The sequence below is a fragment of the Leptodactylus fuscus genome, chromosome 2, assembly GCF_031893055.1.
Source record: "Leptodactylus fuscus isolate aLepFus1 chromosome 2, aLepFus1.hap2, whole genome shotgun sequence".
NCBI lineage: Eukaryota > Metazoa > Chordata > Amphibia > Anura > Leptodactylidae > Leptodactylus > Leptodactylus fuscus.
The window spans coordinates 251,017,813-251,041,989 of NC_134266.1; the positions used below are offsets into that span (position 1 = coordinate 251,017,813).

At 42.8% G+C, this 24,177-nt stretch overlaps 1 protein-coding gene across 1 annotated transcript in view; it reads left to right on the top strand.

Moving 5' to 3' along the window:
* Positions 1-17,951, top strand: part of MTMR6 (myotubularin related protein 6) — a 34,433-nt gene extending 16,482 nt beyond the window's left edge. Inside the window, exons 8-14 of the mRNA XM_075266035.1 lie at positions 4,438-4,547; positions 8,399-8,524; positions 9,399-9,448; positions 10,596-10,796; positions 14,612-14,746; positions 14,834-14,960; positions 16,221-17,951. Of these exons, the coding sequence (XP_075122136.1) occupies positions 4,438-4,547; positions 8,399-8,524; positions 9,399-9,448; positions 10,596-10,796; positions 14,612-14,746; positions 14,834-14,960; positions 16,221-16,481 (1,010 nt within the window). The 3' untranslated portion in view covers positions 16,482-17,951. The remainder of the gene's footprint in view (positions 1-4,437; positions 4,548-8,398; positions 8,525-9,398; positions 9,449-10,595; positions 10,797-14,611; positions 14,747-14,833; positions 14,961-16,220) is intronic.
* The last annotated feature ends 6,226 nt before the right edge of the window (positions 17,952-24,177 follow it).

The following is a 24,177-nucleotide window of genomic DNA, read 5'->3' on the forward strand; positions in this document are numbered from 1 at the left end:
TTCCCTTAGTGGAAAAAAATTAAACTTGGCTGAAAAATTATATGTACCCCAAACTTGTCCAACAAAAACAAGCTATTGGGCCCTGTGGTGGGATCTTTGGCGCAGATTTCTCAAAGGAAAATTGACCCTTGAAGGTAAATGAAAAATAAATTGCTGGATCCCCAAATAAGTCAGTTCTTAATGGTTTAAGTGATCTTCTCATCTTGTAATATTATGGCATATTGTAAGGATACCCCTGTAGAGGGAAATACCGCGTCTCCCCATTAAAGTGTTTAGGACCGTGCTGTGTGCACCACAAGCAGAAAACTTCATTTTTGGACCCATAAGATATTGGACATGTTTTTTGTTTTTTTTGTTTTTTTTTGCTAATTCAACATGTATACAAGCCACGTCTAATCTGTTTGATCATTGGAGGACGACCCATTGCGTCTCCCTAAATGTACCTGCAAATACTTGTACTCCTTTATTCTCATACTATCCTCTGCCTGCGACTTCGTCTGCGTGTTGTTGGAATGGATGATCCGCCTATATTTAGCAGATTACTGCCGTCGATGATCCGCCTGCTCCGGCGTTTCGGCAGCTCTCAAGCTGGCCTGCTGCTGAACTTGTTCCTCACACCGTGCCTGTGATTGTTCTGGCATCTCAGCAGCTCACTGGGATGGGATACACTGAGTGTGTTGTTGGTGTCGATGATCCGCCTGCTCCGGTGTTTCGGCTGCTCTAAGAACCGCTTGAGGCCTTGATTGCACAATCCTCCTGAGCTCCGCTTGAGGAGAACTGTGACTTCTGGCTTCCTTCATAGCTCTAGTTTTAGAATTTTGTGACAAATTAGATTTTCTTTTTCCAGGCATGTTAAATCCAAATTGGCAGTTTGCCAATTTGGATTTAAGGGGTTTTCTCATGTCAGTGTCTCAGCACTGGAGCAGATCCGATAATATGCAAATACTTGTACACAATGGACTCGGTGTTATCTATGTGTTTCAATAGAGAGATAACAGACCAGGCTTTATTAGCAAATTCCTATTAGCTGAGATAGGCTGCTGGCAAGAGCAGTGTAATATAGTATATGAACATAAATTCATAACAGTCGTGAAGCCATGTCATTTACCAGGATAAAAAGTATCTTATGTGTTAATCCAGGTTACAAACTATGTGTCAAATTTCATCCAAATCCGTTCAGCCATTTTTGCGTGATTGAGGAACAAACATCCAAACTTTCACATACAGTCCTATGAAAAAGTTTGGGCACCCCTATTAATCTTAATCATTTTTAGTTCTAAATATTTTGGTGTTTGCAGCAGCCATTTCAGTTTGATATATCTAATAACTGATGGACACAGTAATATTTCAGGATTGAAATGAGGTTTATTGTACTAACAGAAAATGTGCAATATGCATTCAACCAAAATTTGACCGGTGCAAAAGTATGGGCACCTCAACAGAAAAGTGACATTAGTATTTAGTAGATCCTCCTTTTGCCTCTAGTCGCTTCCTGTGGCTTTTAATCAGTTCCTGGATCCTGGATGAAGGGATTTTGGACCATTCCTCTTTACAAAACAATTCAAGTTCAGGTAAGTTTGATGGTCGCCGAGCATGGACAGCCCGCTCTCAAATGATCTGAAAACAAAGATTGTTCAACATAGTTGTTCAGGTGAAGGATACAAAAAGTTGTCTCAGAGATTTAACCTGTCAGTTTCCACTGTGAGGAACATAGTAAGGAAATGGAAGACCACAGGGACAGTTCTTGTTAAGCCCAGAAGTGGCAGGCCAAGAAAAATATCAGAAAGGCAGAGAAGAAGAATGGTGAGAACAGTCAAGGACAATCCACAGACCACCTCCAAAGAGCTGCAGCATCATCTTGCTGCAGATGGTGTCACTGTGCATCAGTCAGCAATACAGCGCACTTTGCACAAGGAGAAGCTATATGGGAGAGTGATGAGAAAGAAGCCGTTTCTGCAAGCACGCCACAAACAGAATCACCTGAGGTATGCAAAAGCACATTTGGACAAGCCAGCTTCATTTTGGAAGAAGTTCCTGTGGACTGATGAAACAAAGATTGAGTTGTTTGGTCATACAAAAAGGCGTTATGCATGGCGTCCAAAAAAACAGCATTCCAAGAAAAACACTTGCTACCCACTGTAAAATTTGGTGGAGGTTCCATCATGCTTTGGGGCTGTGTGGCCAATGCCGGCAGCGGGAATCTTGTTAAAGTTGAGGGTCGCATGGATTCCACTCAGTATCAGCAGATTCTTGAGAATAATGTTCAAGAATCAGTGACGAAGTTGAAGTTACGCCGGGGATGGATATTTTAGCAAGACAATGATCCAAAACACCAAATCGACTCAGGCATTCATGCAGAGGAACAATTACAATGTTCTGGAATGGCCATCCCAGTCCCCAGACCTGAATATCATTGAACATCTGTGGGATGATTTGAAGCGGGCTGTCCATGCTCGGCGACCATCTAACTTAACTGAACTTGAATTGTTTTGTAAAGAGGAATGGTCCAAAATACCTTCATCCAGGATCCAGGAACTGGTTAAAAGCTCCAGGAAGCGACTAGAGGCAAAAGGAGGATGTACTAAATATTAATGTCACTTTTCTGTTGAGGTGCCCATACTTTTGCACTGGTCAAATTTTGGTTGAATGCATATTACACATTTTCTGTTAGTACAATAAACCTCATTCCAATCCTGAAATATTACTGTGTCCATCAGTTATTAGAGATATCAAACTGAAATGGCTGCTGCAAACACCAAAATATTTAGAACTAAAAATGATTAAAATTAATAGGGGTGCCCAAACTTTTTCATAGGACTGTACATTTATAATATTAGTAGGATCAACGTTCCAAAGTATCTTTTTATTTTTTTATCTGCAAGGCGTTTGTATGTTCTTCCCGTGTTTGCGTGGTACTCCTCCAGGTACTCTAGTTTCCTCCCACATTCTGGAAGAGACATACTGATCGGGAATTTAGATTGTATGGTGCTGACAATATCTGTAAAGCGCTGCAGAATATTATGGCTCTATATAAGTAAAAAAAAAAAAAAAAAAAAGTTAAATACATATTGTGCTGTTCCTCTATTATTCTTGTTGGACATGTGCAAATAGACTAATAGGGAATACTTTTGCATTATAATAGTTTTGTATACAAACATTGCTGACACTATTAGACTATGTTGGGCATTACTCTCTTGACAAGGGACATAAGAACACCCAGTTGTCAGTTTATTCTTAAATTTGCAAGAGGAACAGCTCCATAACAAGATGTTGCGTTATTTCAGTACTTACTGAAACAGACCTGTCAGGAGGGTGGACGTGCTGTCCTATTTGGAGTACCTTAGGAAAAAGCTTGCAATAAAAATGCCAAGGTAACCTGTGCCCCACAAATGAGTCAGATCTAAAGGAATAGATATCAATACATAACATTGCTGCATGTTTCCTTTCCTCCACTAGATGGCAGTATATGCCTCTGGTTACCTTCCTGTATCTGTGCTGCTATGGGGCATACTATGATTGACTAGCTCAGTCATTAGGGCTATGTAGTAAATATGTGGCCATGTAAATGAATATAGTAATGATCATATTACAGCGGACTGACTGAGTTTGGTCACCTACTTTATAATCTGTGTTATTATTTTCCGCAGTGTGACCCTATGTGAATGTGTAATGCGACGATATATGTCAGCGGACAGCCGACTTTCTATTCCTCCTTTCCTCCCCCATCCACATACACATTTGATTCAGCTAAGCATGCATGTGTTGTCAGTGGGTATAGGGTAGTAGGCAGCTGAATGAAACCTCTAGGGGCAACTTATCCCCCTAAAAACAGAGTATGGAGGGTGTTGAAATCCACCCATGTTACCCTGACATCTGCCATTGCGATACACCTCCATATACATTAGATTATATGGTCTTTGCGGGCAGGGCCCTCTATCCCACTGTGTCAGTCAGTCACAGTTAGTGTTATATTTGTTTTCTATATTTATGTACTGTATGTAAACCCTCAAATGTGAAGCACCATGAGAGCTGCCGGAGCATGCGGATCATCAATGCCAGCATCAAGCTCATTATATGGCGTCCCAGTGAGCTGCTGAGATGCCAGAACAATCACAAGCACAGCGCCAGGAACAAGTTCAGCGGTAGGCCAGCTTGACAGCTGCCAAAACGCCGGAGCAAGCGGATCATCAACACCAACAACACGCTCATTATACGATGTTCCAGCGAGGTGCTGAGATGCCGGAACAATCCGAGGCACAGTGTGAGGAACAAGTTCAGCAGCAGGACAGTGTAAGAGCTGCTGAAATTTCGGAGCAGGCAAACCATCGACGCCAGCAATTTCCTAAATATAGGCAGATCATCGACGCCAACAACCCGCAGACGAAGTCGCCGGCAGAAGTTAGTTGTTCATACATGTTTTTTTCTTTTTTATTACAGTTTGTGGATCGAAGAACTTATCTGTAAATGACTTTTTGAGTGGCCTAGAAAGCTGCGGATGGCTGCGCCACATCAAAGCTGTGCTGGATGCGTCTGTCTGGTTAGCAAAGGTAAGTCCTTATTCCTATGTACACAGCTGAGGGCTGGCAGGGGTTGTATCTGAATATATAAATGTCACGGAACCTTCAGTGTTCTAAAAGAGTTATCTAGTTTCTGATATTGATGGCCTCTCCCTAGGCCTGTACTGAGACAATGTGGCTTCAATGAGACAGCGCTGCAGTGTGTCAAACCCCTTGAGACATAGTATTGATGACCTACCCATAGGCCTAAAATCGGATAATCCCCCTTTAAGATCTTGGCTTGCTGTCAGTGAACGCAGACATTGATTGTGTAGGTTCCTTGCCTTCCACAATCGTAGAATGTGATATTCATTGATGGCAAGCAGAAATCTCATAAAGGCGATGGATGGATACACAAAATATATCAGGAAGTCGCAGGACGTCACATTACACAATCAAGCTTCAGTTACATAAATCCGAAAGCCCCTTTAGCCATAGATGTCTCCTAACACAATGTACGCAGTCAGTCTTTTCTATAGTCCTGCATGTCTTGCAGGTGCTTATTATCTCAGTGCTGTAGACGTGGGAAGAATCCGCCTTTGTAAGCAGAAAATAATGGTTCTCTTTAGCTGGAGGACAGTGAATAATCCTTGGACTCCCACACACTAATGTTTCCAATGTCCTAGCTATCAGCCTATTAGTACTTGCTCGCTACCATGTAAGCTGGTCATACGTTTTAGGTATCTGAGCACTGGTCAACAGCTCTGACACTCCTATGCACTTGTACGTGGAGAGGGGAAGAAAGCGACTGCCTGACACATCTATCTGCGTCTTATCTCCTATGGCAGCAAAAGGATCAGCATATTAAAATCAAAGGCGCGATCCTTCTCTCTGATCCCTCTGAAATTGGTGGGTTCACATTATAGTTTTTGTTCTCTGGGAGATATACCATCCACTGGGCAGCATGAAATAGCCAAGTTTTTTTTTTTTTCCTATTGCTATTTTTAAAGGGGCTGTTCAGTTAATTTTTTGCCCTATACTTTATTAACCTATCTAACTTCCTTCTAATAGAAAATAAGGCGCTACATTTCTCCACTAGTAATGATCTAACTAAGCATTGCCAGGGAGAGACTACACATGTACTTAATGCAGTTGGTAGAGCTGTAGCATTTGCCAAAGGGGGATGGTCGCTTCAACTGGCTGTATCTCTGGTTGTATAGCACCTAGAAAAATTGTTCTGGTATCACAAGGAAGCTGAAATTTTCAGTTTTGATATACTACAAAGAATATACTAGCAATGAAATAACTGGAAATATACTTAAAAACACAGCAGTGGGGTGTGCTCAAATCTTAGTTTTCATGCTATACTAGAAATACATTTCAAGGATGTATAAAACCAGAGATATGAACATTTGACGTGACCATCCCCCCTCCTTGGTAAATGCTGCAGCTTTACATACTGGTGATAAAGACTCTTGTAAAGGCTCAGTTAGAAGGTTGCGAGGGAGAATGATAGTGCCTGTTTTCTATTAAAAGTAAGTTAGATAGGTTAACAAAGTATATTCCAGAAACAGTCACCGAATACCTCCAGACAATAGCAAAACAAAACCAAAAAACAAAATGGGAGTTACGCGGTAAGAACAGTTTCTTCAGCGACTGCAGTGTCTATTATACAGGTATATTCCCTGCCCATGTTGTGGACTCTCTAAAATGATTAGGGTGTTTGATATCAATCCGTTAATATATCTCAGCATCTTCGAAGAGAGAGGTTCTGCAGCAGCTTTTGTATCTTTTATAGGAAAATTGTACCCCTACTATAAATGACTAAGAATATTGCAAGTCGCCATTACCTTTATAAATGTACTCAGTCTTTAGGCTAATGATTTTACATGGTCGTTGACATTATTGGTGACTTCTAATAGTCCAATAATATTCAGTAGGGTATGGGAAGAATATGCAAATCTGACTTCCATGATGTAATTAGGATGCCAGTGCCTCAAGTATGCACACCAATAGAGGGCGCTGACTGAGAATGTGCAAGTCTATCTTCCATGATGTAATTAGGAAGACAGAGTCTCAGTCAAACACACCTATAGAGGGCGCTCCCTTTAACATCATGCAGACCTTCTCAGAGGCCTTTGTTTGCAATGATGTTGGGATTATACCAGATACAGTCTCTCAGCCAAGGACAGCTGTTTCGATGTATTTGCATCTCATCAGCTTGGCGCAGAGAGGACTGATCTGGCAGAGGTGAGAGGCTTAGACAGGGTTGAGGGGATATCGTCACTGCATAGGGAAGTCAGATTTGCATCTTCTTCCCATGTTCCTTTGCACAGTGGAGCGCTCATGGCTTAATAAGACTCCACACACCTAAATGGTGGTTCTCTCCCTATGGAGTGACGATATCCCCTCTATTCAGTAGGGGTCATTTATCTCCTATTTAATAAACTTGATGCCACAATTTGGCTAGGATTGGTGACCTAAATCTACTTACCTATATATGTTTAGCAGATACCGCCAATGATATTTCTAAATTTTTCTGCCTGGGGTCATTTAATCCCCTTCTAGAAAACTATATTCTAGTAATATTGCTAAATTGCGAATGCCTGGAAACAATAAGTAGCAGATACCCAGTGAGCAGTGTGGGAGCCTGTCAAATGAAGAGGTATTTGAGGCTGTAATGTGAAATGAGATGGGTTACAGCTTTTCCCTGACAGGTGGAGCAGCCAGGGATTTGCAGCGCTCTTTAGTATGTATGCCGATACAGAAGGAGGAATGTGATGGCTGCTCAATGGTGTCAGGCTGGGGCTGCGCTTGGCCCTGCCTGGAATCACAATTAGGGAAGGAATCCAAGTGCTCGCCTGTAAAGCGGCCTGTGCTCCAGATAGCCATGCTATGAATCCCACACATACAGTAACAGGGGGAGAAGGTCACATAATTACATTTATTTAGTGTCACGTTTTATACTTTACATTGCATTGAACACATTTTCCTGGAACATTGCGCAACATCTTCAAGAAACTAAAATTGTCAGAAATTTAGATCAGCTTGATCATTTCACATACTGGGTTGCTTCCCAGTAACCATGGCCAGTGGCAACATAAAATCATTTGATTTTAATACATAAGTTTATTCAGGGTCGGTATCTCAATGATATAATCCTCACTGTCCTTGTGTATTGCTCCAATGTATCTAAAAGACCAAAGGATGCAAATTTGCAAGTAGTCTTAAAGTTCGCCTCCAGTTACATGGGGAATGATTATAGTGGAGGAGTTAATAATATTAATTTGTATTGCAGATACTGTCTGTACATAGCATGGACTGTACTGCAAGTATCGGAGCATCCGGTTTGTCTCAGAGATCAGTCTCCCGTATAGGGGCAGGCGGTTTTGGGGCAACATGGTGGTTCAGTGGCTAGCACTGCAGCCTTGTTGCACTGGAGTCCTGGGTTCGAATCCTGCGAAGGACAACATCTGCAAGGAGTTTGTATGTTCGCCCCGTGTTTGTATGGATTTCCTACCATACTCCAAAGACATACTGATGGGAAAGATGTACATCGTGAGCCCTATATGAGGCTCACAATCTACATTAAAAAAAAAGACTGCACAGGGGTTCTTTGCACCCTTGCAGAAATTGACTCCTTGACCAATCCCTGGCCGCAGCATTGACCTGCCTCAGCCCTTTGGTTCCTTATCCATATCCTTGTTTAGTAATCTTGTAGGACCCGTGGAGTTGTTATCCCATGACAGGTTCTCCTTACTCTTTAAAATTAGGAATACAACCAATGTAGACTGGGCTCCTCCCATTGCGGATTGCGATAGCAGCTGTTACTGGCATGTATACATTGTATTCTAGTTAGTTTATATACTCACATTCAGAGCCATACATCTCTCTATGTCCAGGCTATACATGATGAGAAGACCAGCGTGCTCGTACATTGCTCCGATGGCTGGGACCGTACATCACAAGTCTGTTCACTGGGATCCTTATTACTTGATCCTTATTACAGAACCATCAAAGGTTTCATGGTAAGTCCAACACCACCTTATTAGACGTGCCCTTTGAGTGACAGGGCCTTTAATGCTGGCCAAATTACATGGTTTGTGACAATGGAAGCCGTCTGTATTTAAGGCTGTCATCAGAATATGCAGGCGGCTGTTGCTAGAGTTGGTCACGTGTAGGCAACAAAGGGCTGATCTTGTTTTTCCTTGGTATTCCTCTTTTTTTCTATATTACAGCATCTAAGGCTGGGTTCACATCTGCATTTTTATTGCTGTTTTTCTGCTCTGTTATAGGTGCAGGGAAACAGGAATAATGTCAATGTCAGAACTATAACATGATAGATACCAAGGGAGCCATTGACTGTAATGGGGACTGCTGGTGTCTGGCATTATTGTGCAACCTCCAATGCAGATGTGAGCACAGCCTTGCGTCTTATTGATGTAGACAGAGTCTTAGCCTGCTATGCATGTACGCCATCTTGTCTAAGGAATACGCCTTCTACTGCGCTACTTTGCTTTTGTTATTATTCCACAGTTTTTTCCAAATGCACAAACCTAAGGCTGGGTTCACACTGGCGTCTGCGTCCGATGCTAATATCCGCGCATGTAGGATTTAGCAGTGTGCTTGAAAAATCGGACATCTTTGTAAAGGACACTACATGATGTCCCATTTAAAATCATGCAAATTGTAAACGGACACAGCTAGTGTCCGATGCTAAAATCTTGAGCGGACATTAGCATCGGACACTGACGCTAGTGTGAACCCAGTCTAATATAGACAGTAGATGGTCTGCATCATAAAAGAAAAGCTCCTGATATTTCCCCACTGAACCATATGGCTCTGTCACACGTCTGATCTCATGAACTGTATCCATTAAAGGCTTCCACTTCTTCTCCCCAGGTTTTAATAGAGAAAGACTGGATATCTTTTGGGCACAAGTTTGCGGACAGGTATACGTTTTCTTTCATTTGGTTTAAAGAGGACCTTTCAGGGCACATTCGGTTTTATATACCCCCTAGAACGCCGACAGTGCACTTAATTCAGCGCAGTGTCGGCTTTCCCGTTATGTGCCCCAATGCTAGAGACATCACAGCCATCTGATATCAGCAATGATCTCTGCTCATTGTTAGAAGGGCGTTCCTGGTCTGTGAGGAACACCCCCTCCCGATATTACTCGTCCATAGCTCTGTACTGTCAGAGGGAGCGTTCCTTACTGCCCAACAAAGTTGCTGAGCTGTGAGGAACCCCCCCCCCCAACTGCATTCATCCATAGACTAGTACTGGGGGGGAGCTATGGACAATACTGTCAGGAGGGGCATTCTTCACAGCCCAGCTAGACTGTCAGAAACACCTATCTGACAGTGGGGAAATATTCCTGTTAAGCTGGCCCGCCGCTGAACTCGTTCCTCACACCATTCCTGTGATTGTTTCAACATCTCAGCAGCTCACTGGGATGCCATATAATGAGTGTGTTGTTGGCGCAGATCATATAATATGCAAATGTTTGTACACAATGGACTCAGTGTTATCTGTGTGTTTACATAAAGATATAACAGACCAGGCTTTATCAGCAAACTCCAATTAGCTGAGAGAGTCCTGCTGGCAAGAGCAGTTTAATATGGTATATGAACATAAATATTTACCTGGATAAAAAGTAGCCTATGTGTTAATTGAGGTTAGAAACTATCTATGTGCCAAATTTCATCCGAATCTGTTCATCCGTTCATCCGTTTTTTCGTGATTGAGTAACAAACATCCAACCATTAGTAGGATAGGATAGTAGGATAGGAAGGATAGGATATTTAGGTAGAGAGACTGTCCATCCTGTGCACACATTGAATAGTTTTCAGTTCGTGGCTGCCATTTTGAGGAAATGCAAATGGAACCACAGTTGGATCACAATCGAGATGACCATGATTTCTCCTGTGTGTTATACCTTTATAAGAGTGCCTTGTTACATTCATTTCTTCATAGAGTGTTAGAACTAGTCAGTCTTTGTAAGTTAAATATTCTTTCTATAAACATATTCCTTCCTATTTTACTATATCACCTCCATACTTTTATGTTGATCGTAGTCTTTGATCTGTTTGCTTCTAGATGTGGACAGTTGGACAGCGACTCCAAGGAGATCTCCCCGGTGTTTACGCAGTTTTTGGAGTGTGTCTGGCATCTGACCGAGCAATTCCCCCAGGCCTTTGAGTTCAATGAAGCGTTTCTACTTCAGATACACGAACATGTACATTCCTGTCAGTTTGGAAATTTTATTGGAAAGTGTGAAAAAGAACGGGAAGAGCTAAGGTTAGTCATCTTATTGTAAGAGGAAAAAAATAGTACACCTCTTAGATTTTCCGTATAGTTACAGATGTAGCAGAGGTAACATTGTCGCTTGTTTCTTTTGTGCGGTGTTATAGATCTCTGAACTACAGTAAAGGGGTAGGACTCTTCTGTGTCTTTGACTACATACATGGGTCGATTTAACACATTGGTGGGCCCAGAGCAAAGACTTCATGAGTTCCCCTCTCCATCACCACCACTTAGACATACCTGTCCCGCACCAATTATAATGGTCCTCATATAGTATAATGCCCCTTAGTGCTTGCCTGTTTCTGTCAGTCCCTAGTGGTCGGAATTAGCGAGTAGTTGCCAAGATAGGAATGGCCTTTTAATGAAAAGGGAGTGACTATAAAAACATTTATTAAAGGGATTCTACCATTAAAATCAAATTTTTTTTCTTGCTAATATGTAGGAATAGCCTTAAGATAGGCTATTCGTCTCCTATTTTTAGATGTGTTCTCTGGGTCGCTGTTCCATAGAAATCCCGGTTTTCGCCGGTATGCAAATGAGTTCACTTGCAGCACTGGGGGCGGGCCCCAGCACTCAAACAGCACTGGGTCATCCCCAATGCTGCGAGAGAACTCTCTAGCGACACCTCTATCTTCTTCAGGAACCGTCTCTTCACGCTCTATTGTAAGCGGCCATTTTTTTGTGAACAGCGGGCATGCGTAGTCCGCTTTGAAGTTTGAAGCCAACCCCCGGAAGAAGACGCATGAGGAGCCAGTTCCTGAGGAAGATAGAGGTGTTGCTGGAGAGTTCTCTCGTAGCAATGGGGACGCCCCCAGTGCTGTTTGAGTGCTAGGGCCCACCCCCAGTGCTGCGAGACAACTCATTTGCATACTGGTGAAAACTGGGATTTCTACGGAACGGCAGCGCGGAGAAGACCTGTAAAGGTAGGAGACGAATGGGCTTTCTTAAGGCTATTCCTACATATTCAATTTTAATGGTAGAATCCCTTTAAGCACATGCACCATTTCTTGCTGAAATCACATTTGGAAGCTGAAGCAGAAACTATATCTTTTAGGCCTAGCGAGTTCTGCCAAATATTCTATTATACTATGTTACACCATGTGCCCTATTATGACAATTTGGGCACCATTTTTTGTCATGTTCCCTCAAATAATATGTCTTGCAGCTCTGCATAAAAACACCCGAAAATGAGAGTACCTATTGATCTTGTCAGAAGCGTCAGGTCTCATTATATTACAGTATATAGTATAATGAATACATCTGTAATAGATTGCTAATGAGTCTCTGTGAAGTGACCAAGACGCTTGTTAGTGAGAGCGATTACATCTGTCTTATAACATGACTTCTTTCTAAATCAAGGGGCTGATCTGCCGTATTTAGGATGATTAATGTCCCTTCAATCGCTGTTTTGACAATTGGCAGCAATTAGGCTAATGTACTAAAACGATAGGCTACTGGATTAATCAAGGCTAAGATTAAGGTCACCCTATCCTGGCAGGAACAAGCTAATATTCTAATTAACTGGATGATAATTATAGCCAAATTAAAGAAAGCGATTGATATAGTGTAATAATAAGCAAATTAAAAAAAAAAAACAAATACAGATATATATATTGTATACTGGTATGTATATATAATTTTTATTATTATTACTACTACTAGCAGGAGGACCCGGCTTCGCACGTGTATATTACATTTTATGTTTGTATAGTGGCCCCATAAGAATTGTCCAGTTTTGCACTGGTGTACAGTCATGGCCAAAAGTTTTGAGAATGACACAAATCTTATATTTTCACATGATCTGCTGGCCTCTGGTTTTTCTGTGTTTTTGTCAGATGTTTTTATCACATACAGAAATAGAATTGCAATCATATTATGAGTAACAAAAGCTTATATTGACAGAATGAGTTAATGCAGCGTTGCAATATTTGCAGTGTTGACCCTTCCTCTTCTGCAATTCTCCCTGGCATGCTCTCAATCAACTTCTGGACCAAATCCTGACTGATAGCCGTCCATTCTTGCACAATCAATGCTTGCATTTTGTCAGAATTTGTAGGTTTTTGTTTGTCCACCCGTCTCTTGATGATTGACCACAAGTTCTCAATGGGATTAAGATCTGGGGAGTTCCCAGGCCATGGACCCAAAATCTCTATGTTTTGTTCCCTGAGCCATTTAGTCATCACCTTTGCTTAATGGCAAGGTGCTCCATCATGCTGGAAAAGGCATTGTTGATCGCCAAACTGCTCTTGGACGGTTGGGAGAAGTTGATCTTGGAGGACATTCTGGTACCATTCTTTATTCATGGCTGTGTTTTTAGGCAAGACTGCGAGAGAGCCGACTCCCTTGGCTGAGAAGCAACCCCACACATGAATGGTTTCAGGATGCTTTACAGTTGGCATGAGACAAGACTGGTGGTAGCGCTCACCTCGTCTTCTCCGAATAAGATGTTTTCCAGATGTCCCAAACAATCGAAAAGGGGATTCATCAGAGAAAATGACTTTACCCCAGTCCTCAGCAGTCCACTCCCTGTACCTTTTGCAGAATATCAGTCTGTCCCTGATGTTTTTTCTGGAGAGAAGTGGCTTCTTTGCTGCCCTCCTTGAGATCAGGCCTTGCTCCAAGAGTCTCCGCCTCACAGTGTGTGCAGATGCACTCACACCTGCCTGCTGCCATTCCTGAGCAAGCTCTGCACTGCTGGTAGCCCCATCCCGCAGCTGAAACACTTTTAAGAGACGGTCCTGGTGCTTGCTGGTCTTTCTTTGGCGCCCTGGAGCCTTTTTGCCAACAATGGAACCTCTCTCCTTGAAGTTCTTCATGATGCGATAGATTGTTGACTGAGGTGCAATCTTTCTAGCTGCGATATTCTTCCCTGTTAGGCCATTTTTGTGCAGTGCAATGATGACTGCACGTGTTTCTTTAGAGATAACCATGGTTAACAGAAGAGAAACAATGATGCCAAGCACCAGCCTCCTTTTAAAGTGTCCAGTGGTATCATTCTTACTTAATCATGACAGATCTCCAGCCCTGTCCTCATCAACACCCACACCTGTGTTAATGGAGCAATCACTGAAACGATGTTAGCTGGTCCTTTTAAGGCAGGGCTGCAATGATGTTGAAATGTGTTTTGAGGGATAAGGTTCATTTTCTAGGCAAATATTGACTTTGCAAGTAATTGCTGTTAAGCTGATCACTCTTTATAACATTCTGGAGTATATGCAAATTGCCATTAGGAAAACTGAAGCAGTAGACTTTGTAAAAATTGATATTTGTATCATTCTCAAAACTTTTGGCCATGACTGTATTTTGTATGTTGTTTGTGTGTATTCCAGGTTTCTGGCTACTAGTGGTTGATTTTCTGCAAGCCCAGTTTAGATATATAAAATAGTCTCGAAATGTGTTCAACACATCTGCCGAATGTGGATGTAGCCAAGGCCAAGAGAAAACAATGAAATCGTTAGTTTTTCAAGGCCCATTTGCATCCCTGTGTCACGTATTTAGTATCCATTTCATGGCTGTCTGTCACAGCACAACTTTCTTTATCTATTCTGTTCCTGAAAAATGAAGATTACATTGGGATTTGATGACAGTTTTACTCTTTGAGTGTTTTAATAATTCTTACCCATAGACGCTAGCTGCGTTCACACTGCGTAGAAATGCGGTTACCTTTGGAAACCCGTGGACCCCATAGACTATCATAGGACAGGGTTTATACCGGGACAAGCTCCCGGGCACCGCTGGACATTTTTTATTACCGTTCTTGGAGTAAATTCTTTCTAGGATAACTTTGCCTCCACATCTTACTTTTACAGGTTAAAGGAGAAAACACATTCCTTATGGGCTCATCTTCTGAGCGAGCAGAGCAAGTATCTCAATCCGATATTTAACTTACACTCCTTGAAGACACAACCAGTTCTGGAACCAAACACCACCCCATTTGCCTTCAAGTAAGCTGATTTTCTATCCATGTGTTTTGTGTTGTAGATATTTCTTACAAAGATGTTTCATCTGTATTATTCTTCTCCTATAAACAGGTTTTGGAGGAACATGTATCACCAGTTTGACCTGACACTGCACCCCAGACAGTCCGTCCCCAATCTCCTTGTAAAAATGTCTGCTGTAAGCAAAGACTTGGAGGGTGAATTAAAACAACTTCAGCTGGTAAGATTCATGTAATCCTCGATCACTGTTCTTTAAAGTTAGGTTATGGTTTAAAGGAATTTTCAGGAAGAAGCCATGGTGCTAAGAATAGGTCATCAATATAGAATACCTTGAAAATCCCTTAAAGTAACAGAGGATGATTAGATCATGCTTAGACTACCGTAACACCCTTTTCCATGGCCTCCGTGAAAATACTCTTTCCCCTCCAGTCCACCTGAAACGGTGCCGACACTTGGTACACCTGTCTCCCCCCCCCCCCCCCCGCTCTTCATCAGCCGCTCCCCTCTGCCAATCCCTTCATTGGCTACATGTTGCCCAGCGAATAGAGTACAAAGTGTTACCTCTGACATAGAAAGCCATCCACAACCTGCCCCCTCCATATATCTCTGACCTCATCTCCCGACACCTGCCCACATGTAACCTCAGATCCTCCAATGACCTCCTGTTCCGCTCTGCCCTCATCCGCTCCTCACACAACCGTCTCCAAGACTTCTCCCGTGCATCCCCCATATTCTGGAACTCCTTACCACGACACATAAGACTGATCCCCACAATCACAGGCTTCAAGAAGGCCCTGAAGACTCACCTATTCAGGAAGGCCTACAACCTCCAATAACACTATCACCGCACTGCCATCTGTACAGTCTCCCCCTCTCCTTCTGTCTCTACCCCCTTCCCTAATAGACTATAAGCCCTCGCGGGCAGGGCCCTCTACCCCACTGTGCCAGTCGGTCATTGTTAGTATTATATTTGTCTGTATATTTTGTGTACTGTTTGAAAACCGTCAAATCTAAAGCACCATGGAATTAATATAATAATGTACAGCACCAATATAATAATGTACAGCACCAATATAATATAATAATGTACAGCACCATGGAATTAAAATAATAATGTACAGCACCATGGAATTAATATAATAACATAAAGCACCATGGAATTAAAATAATAATGTACAGCACCATGGTATTAATATAATAATGTACAGCACCATGGTATTAATATAATAACGTAAAGCACCACAGAATTAATTAGTGTTGAGCGAATAGTATTCGAATCCTAGATTCGAATACCTCCGCTCCCATGCATGGGAGTGGACGATCGCGAAGGGCTTAAGTTCCAGCCGGCCGGCTTCAATGCATTCCTATGGGAGCGAGGTATTCGAATACTATTCGCTCAACCCTAGAGTTAATATAATAATGCACAGCACCATATATAAATAAATAAATTATTTTCTAATCTACTTTTTGTCTTTTATAGAAACTCAGTAACCTTAAGAAAGAAGGAGAATATGCCAGCAACAGTCTCAGCTCCCCGACCACTGAAGTGTCCCCAAAGTTAAAAGAATCTACTTATTACAAGAAAGAAAAAGTTGTTCATCCCCTGCAGGACACTAAACAAACCCTAGAGGGCAGTACCACTGAAGATAACCGCTATACTGACTACTCGGAGGAGATAACTAAGGCTGAGCCCTCCATTGTCAGCCTGGAGTTTGGAGTTGCAAAAATGCGAGTTAGTTAAAGAGCGAGTACACTGAAAACGCGTCGTGTTTGTCCCAGCCGTAGGGTACAGGGAGCGCCTCTGTCTTGCTTATGATATAGCATGGAGAGTGATTGTCTATGTGAGGAAGAGGATAGGAAAAAGTGTGGCGTGAATTTGGTTCTTAGATGTATGGTAACCTGTAAGCAGGTCATTGAGGGACCTATATAGGATGCTGCTACTATACAGGGTCAGATACATGAATGATATATACCGTAGGGTTCAGACATTGCTTGAAATATCAGACAAGTGAAATATTCCGTTTGTAGATCCTGAAGGTATCGACTCTATAGAGATACGCTTTCATATAACCTATAGGTCCTATTTAACCAGGTGCTTCTAGTTATTTTTGTGGAGCCATTTTTCGGGCCCCTGGCAAGTACCTCCTGGCTTGTTTCACTTGTCTTGATAGATATGTACAGAGTATATTTTATATCCGCGTTGTGTAGTTGTAGAGGCCTTCTCTGTATGGGAAAGGTAACATATCAGTAACCAAGTCCATAAAGTCTACAAATCCGCTTCTGATGGTCCTCCATCATAATCATGGAGACCATTACAGAAGACCTGGAAAACTTCGCTTCTGCTTTTTATAAGCCAGAAGTTAGAGGGTACGGTTCCTGAATTTCTTCTAGATAGTACGATTATGGTCAGTACCACTTAGAGTCTAGTATTGCAGAACACAGCAAGACCTTCCCCTTAAAGGAAGTGTCTCAGAAGGAAGATGCCTGCCCATATGGACTGTTGGTGCATATGGAGGGGCTCTCAACATTTGACCCTCAATACCTCTATGATCTAGAATAGAAAGCTGCTATGGGACCTCCACTGAGCAGTTGTCCTCCGTTCAGTGGAGTGACCATCACACATACGTGTTATCGCACCATTCATGCTATAGGGGACTGGTGGAGATAAAGTATAACGCTTTATTATCTTCATCGGTCCTTTAGGCTTTGAGTGGAGTGGTAGCGCCCATGTGTGACCACTACCCTGCTTAGACGGTGGACACAGGACCTCCACTCTTATGGTTGGAGGGAATACCCAATGATGGGTGATCGTTCATCATTCTGGGAATATCTCTTTAAGAGCAACTCCCGCACTGTTTGATCTGGCCCAGCCATGTACTATATGGATGGACTTTCATTTTTGGGGAGCACAGCTTTAGATAAGGCAGACTTATGGGGCTTCAGATGAATCCAATTTAATAAGGGATTTACTTCAAGAGATATAGACTTACGCTAGGTTCACACTAGTCTTCGACTTTCCGTTCTTCGGGTCTAGTTGGGGAACCGAAAAATGAAAAGCTAACCCACTTAAAAAAAAAACTATTATGGAGTCCACTAGGTTTCTGCCCAAAAAATGGCCATTTTTTTAAAGTGGGTTTGTGGATGGAAAGCCCAAACGAGAAAGAGTGCTAGTGTGAACCCAGCCTGAGGGCTAGTTCACACGTGAGTATAAGGGGAGGTTTTTGACAGCGGAATTCGCGTCCAAAACCTCCCCTTATAATGGTGGTCTATGGAGACCGCCGGGCTTCTGTTCTCCGCTAGCGGCGAGCTGCTGCTAGCGGAGAAAAGAAAGGACATGTCCTTTCTTCAGGCGGAAGCCGCGCTGTCTCAGTCGCGCGGCTTCCGCCCCCCGCAGCTCCCTCCTATGTCGGCTCATTCATTTGAGCCGACAGCAGAGGGTTAAGCCGCGACAGCGATGGTCGCGGCGGGCGGGTTTTGACAAGAGAGAGACGCGGCTCGCCGCGTCTCTCTCTGTGTCAAAACCCGCGCGGGCAGTTCACGTGTGAACTAGCCCTTAGACTTACATACAAAACTGTTTCTGGCTTATTCATCTGTATAGGATATATGCCAGTGATGGCGAACCATTTAGAGGCCGAGTGCCCAAACTACAACCCAAAACCCACTAATTTATCACAAAGTGCCAACACGGCAATTTAACCTTAATAATGTGCGGATCCACAATTGCACACAATTACAGACCTGCAAAATATGGTCATACGAATGGGGCTTTATAGAGCTTTCTGCTCCACTGTGACCCCCCCCAATCAGTATAATCTGCTGCACAGTGGTCCCCACACAGTATAATCTGCTGCACAGTGGTCCCCACACAGTACAATTTGCTCCACAGTGGCCCCCACACAGTATAATCTGCTGCACAGTGGCCCTCACACAGTATAATCTGCTGCACAGTGGCCCTCACACAGTATAATCTGCTGCACAGTGGTCCCCACACAGTACAATTTGCTCCACAGTGGCCCCCACACAGTATAATCTGCTGCACAGTGGTCCCCACACAGTACAATCTGCTCCACAGTGACCCCCACACAGTATAATCTGCTGCACAGTAGTCCCCACACAGTACAATTTGCTCCACAGTGGCCCCCACACAGTATAATCTGCTGTACAGTGGCCCTCACACAGTATAATCTGCTGCACAGTGGCCCTCACACAGTATAATCTGCTGCACAGTGGCCCCCACACAGTATAATCTGCTGCACAGTGGCCCCCACACAGTATAATCTGCTGCACAGTGGTCCCCACACAGTATAATCTGCTGCACAGTGGTCCCCACACAGTACAATTTGCTCCACAGTGGCCCCCACACAGTATAATCTGCTCCACAGTGGCCCCCACACAGTATAATCTGCTGCACAGTGGTCCCCACACAGTATAATCTGCTGCACAGTGGTCCCCACACAGTATAATCTGCTGCACAGTGGTCCCCACACAGTATAATCTGCTCCACAGTGGCCCCCTCACAGTATAATCTGCTGCACAGTGATCCCCACACAGTATAATCTGTTCCACGGATGGGTGCCCAAAGAGGGGGCTCTGAGTGCCACCTCTAGCACCCGTGCCATAGGTTCGCCATCACAGATATATACAATGCTTTCAATGTTAGGGCTTGAGTGACACTGATATTTAGGGTGACCCCTTTGCTTCAGGATAGGCAGTCCTTATTATTAGGAAGGTCTTGCTGTATTTCAACTTCTTCTATAAAGGGAATAGTTTGCACTACAAAAACTTGAAGCTGTTGTGATGGTAGTGAATGTGTCGGAGTGCTGTATGTATATACCGCGCTGTTTCGTTATTTCATCGGTGTAAGGGAATCTGCTATAGGCGAGTGGCCTCTGATTTAGCCGATCTTGCTGCTTTTTATACTTTTTTTAGCTGTTTTTTCTCCCTTTGTGTACGAGTGAACTTGATAAATGTTCTGCGTAATTTTTGTTTCTATTCAACAACTAACTTGTAGACTCTAGACATGATGTAATATAATAGGATACTGTTGGGGGGATCTATTACACTTTTGTGTGCCCTTCCCTCCTTCCTAGCTTTACATACTGTTATAATCTTTATATATGCATGACACCAGCCTGACTCCTATTTTTGCTGTATCGAGGACAAACCTTGGAGCAGGCTTGTGTCACATTATACATAATAGGACAATATGGGGTAATATGTCTCGGGGGTCCCGAATAACCATATATAACATGAGTGTCTGCCCATTCTATGCTGGATAGTGTTTCCTCTTGCAAACTGGGTTTGTATGTCCCCCCAGTAATACCTGATAGGTGACTGATTTCTACAATGTTAGGGTCTACATTATATCGTTTATTTTGGCTATTTTTCCTATATATGACATTACCATAGATGAAGAGATTCCATACGTCACATGTTTACATTCACTATTAGCGTAGTGTAAAGCGGGTGTACTACTAACACTTATCCCTTTTCCAAAGGATAGGGGGTAAGTGTCTGATCTCTGGGTCTCGTCCATCTTCTCGGCATATACCACCACTTCTTTACCCAAATGAAGGGATGTGGGACTCTATTCTTGTGATCAGAGAGGCCCCCACTGGTCAAGTGCTTACCCCCTATCCTACGGAGGTGTTTGTGGCACATCCCCTTAGTCAATGAAGGACGTTAGTACTTGGCTAAACTGGAAATATACACTCCATGTCTGTCAATGTTAGGTTATTGCACCGTGTGCGCGCACATAGGATCATATGGCATATAGGATCATACCGGTTATATCATCAGGGTTATAATATTGTTGCCGGAGCTCAGCCCCATTGTGCACTGTCATGTTCCATAGACTGTGGCCTGAGCCCTGTAGGCGTCTATTGTCCATGCCTTACTCTAAAGCTATAGGTGACATTGTACGTGTTCTTGTTTTACTCTCTCATCCTCCGACCACGTTTACTTGAAATGATATGTATAGGATAGAAGTAGAACTACTGGATATAGGAATTTTGTATTGGTTTGGCAATATCAGCAGAAGAACGCTAGTGTAGGTTATTTAATATACTCGATGATGAGGCTTTTATTTTTCCCATAGACCGTGCCCCCCTTGTCTGTAGGTTGTGTCTGGTATTGCAACTGAATCCCATTAAAATTAATGAGAGTGAGCTGCAACACCATGCAAAGCCCATAAACAGGAGTGTGCTGTTACACTATTTCTAATAATGAACAACCCCTTTAAATTGTTAATTTATTCAGAGGCCTGCTAACTACCTGTTCACATTGTCCTGAATGTTCATCTGTCTCATGTATGGGGGTCTTCTGAAAGTCCCTGGACAGCCAATATGGACCCAAAGTTTGGGCACTTTCCCTTTCTGCAGGGAGATAAGCTACTGTCCCATTGAACTGAATGTATGTGTATGCCAGTGCGGGAACTCCTCTTCATTTTCTGCCTAATAGGACAGCGGTCACAGGTCAGTTTTAGGATATCAGCACTGGAGACGTTCCAAATTGGTCACAAAACGGAATTCACACATTTTATAGTATTTTCTTATCTTACAATTTACGGACAGTCCTCTTTTAGAAGCTATATACATGAATGTATGCAATCCGTGTGCTGTCCATTATTTTCTATGAGGCATTAGTCTAGTGCAAAACTCAGGACCGGTCATTCTTGTCCGTTTTGCAGCACAGGCTCTGCATGAAATGAATGGGACTTTGGAGGGTATGGCCAGCACAGTGATGTCCTCCATGGATGCACAAATTTGTGTGCATGCAGCCTTACCCTTGGTTCACATCTGCGTTCGGTAGTCTGTGCGGGGAGTCCACATGGGGACCCCCTGAACGGACTACCGAACGCATTTGCAAGGGGTGTGCAGTGAAAGCACATGGACCCCATAGACTATAATGGGGTCCATGTGCTTGCTGCGAGATCTCCACACAAGTCACGCGAACAGGAAAGTAGATTGTGAAGTACTTTCCTGTCTGCATGTTCCCTGCTGAGATCTCTCGGCAAGCACATGGACCCCATTATAGTCTATGGGGTCCGTGTGCTTTCACTGGCACACCGTTTGCCAATGCGTTTGGACTCCCCGAACGGACTACTGAACTCAGATGTGAACAAGACCTCACGTTGCAGGAAATGTACGGGTTATAGCTGATGCATTAGCACAGCTGAGAAAAATACGCAGCATTTTACAACCACAGCAAAGTGAATGAGATTTCATTTAATAAATCGGGAACAGAAAATTAGTCATTTTGACCTATTGCAGAATTGTTTCGTTTTTCATATTCGAGCCATTAAGACAATAAAAAATGTGTTTGTGAACATGGACATAACCTTTAAATCTGTCACCTGGTAGATGCCCTAGGTTACATAAGGCTGCGCCCTGATAAATCCAAAGTGGTTGGCTCGGCACTGTGCTGACATAAGACAATGGCAGGGTGTCAGCAGTAATACAATATCCTTCCCCGTGTCTACAGTTCTACATTATTAATCAGTTTTTTTTCTAAACATAAATTTTTGTAAAGAATCTGAAATCTGATGAGTAATCCATTAATATTTTACCGTTTCATGTGCCAAAATGGGATACACGATCTAAATGTGCTCCGCTTTATGTCAGCATTTCTCTCTCCGCGTCTTTTTACAAATGTATTTGCCAGTTGCCAAAATGACTTGATCTGTAGCTGCTTTATGATATGGGCTCATGTATTATAGAGAAGTAGCTGCGGGGAGTCTGTGGTGCCTTACTTAAAGGGTATGTCCACCTTTGAACACCATTTTATAGAATAAATACATAGATATAGCCTACGTAATATAAACCAGACACTTATAAATACATTGCATTACTTGGTCCGGAGTTGCACTCTTGTATTCAGATTTCTGGTGGTTGCTTTTGGAAACAGTCATCGGACACGTCGCTAACATTTAAGCGGAATTCCTGTAATCCAGTAATATTCATTTTAATGTACAGTATCCAATGTAAAGAGAATACGTTCCAGTCTAAAAGGGTGTTCAATGGTGGATATGTGGTCTGGGTCATTATATGGCTTATGTACAGTCCATACATATAGAGGGTTTATGAGCAGTGTGTCCTGTGCCTTGTATTTTACACTATGTTATGGTGAACAGCCTAGAACTGACCAGAATTTGCAGAAAATAAGTCTCCTAATGCATTGCAGAGAAATAAGACAGCAATGTAAGGCCCAGCCATTGCTGTGCGGGTACATGACGTAAAGTGCTGTTGTTCAACTTTTAGTTCTGTCCGTTGTGTTTGTATGAATTTTACGCTATGTATATTATATTGTCAGATAATGAAAATTGGTAAATTCTCTGTCCTATTTCTATGTGGAGTCCATTAAACATACAAAAGGTAATCCTGAAATGTTTGAGTGGGACTGGTCTGTATATTTTTTGGGGGGATTTTGCCTGAACCATCTCATATGCCTCCCAATATTCAATTTCAAACCCTGACTCGCTCAGGAACGCCAACAGAATGTACATTGTAGGGAAGGTAGCAGCAATGGTGCGGACCCAGCCAGTCAGAGACCAGGACACAAAAGTGTAGCACACAGGTTTATTTGAAAAAAAAAAAAAAAAAAAAAAAATCTTCATGTCCGGCACACAAATGAGCAAAATAAAATACAGCCTTGACTTCAGGCACAAACAGTGTGAAACAAAATCCTGCTCGTCTGAGCGCTAACTAAACAATAAATACTCACTGTGCATGGGGCTTGCTATCAGCCACACGAATCAACCAAAAAAAAATACAATACCGTCTCAGCAGACTCGATGTCAGGACAGAGCCAAACACCGCCTCTCGCTACTAAGATCTGCCCAATAGTGCAGGCTCTGCAGCCTTTTAGGGCCCAGTAACAAGTCTGGGGCCTACACCTGGGGCTGAGGCCTATTCAAGACCCACCCTGGGCCGCACATAAGTCAGATGCATCAAATGTAATGCATCACTGTATCCCATGCTTGTAAATGTTTCTGCAACTGTATTCACATATGCAATAGGAACGGTCAAAGAAAAAAAATTTCATCGGGCAACAGCAAAAAAAAAAAACAAAATTGAGATTTGTCCGTATTGGATGAGAATGGGGATATTCCCAGGGCTGTGGGGTCTGAGTCAGTTTGGCTTGTTATTGACAAAATGAGTATGTTATGGCCAATTATACAAATATTTAAATTATATCATTAATTAGTTGTATAGCTTGTTACATAAGAATCTTTATTTCTTCTGTCTGACCATGGCTGTTCGACTTCAGAGCCATGTTTATTCCTCATGCTGATCTGTTGCACATACAGTAGCTCATCTGCAGCAGAGATGACGCTAGGTTCACACTAGCGCCCGGACTCCGTTTTCAGGTTTCTATCTTCTGCATGCAGAAGATGGAACACTGTCAGACCGGGTCCGGCTGTGAGCGCCGGTGAGCGT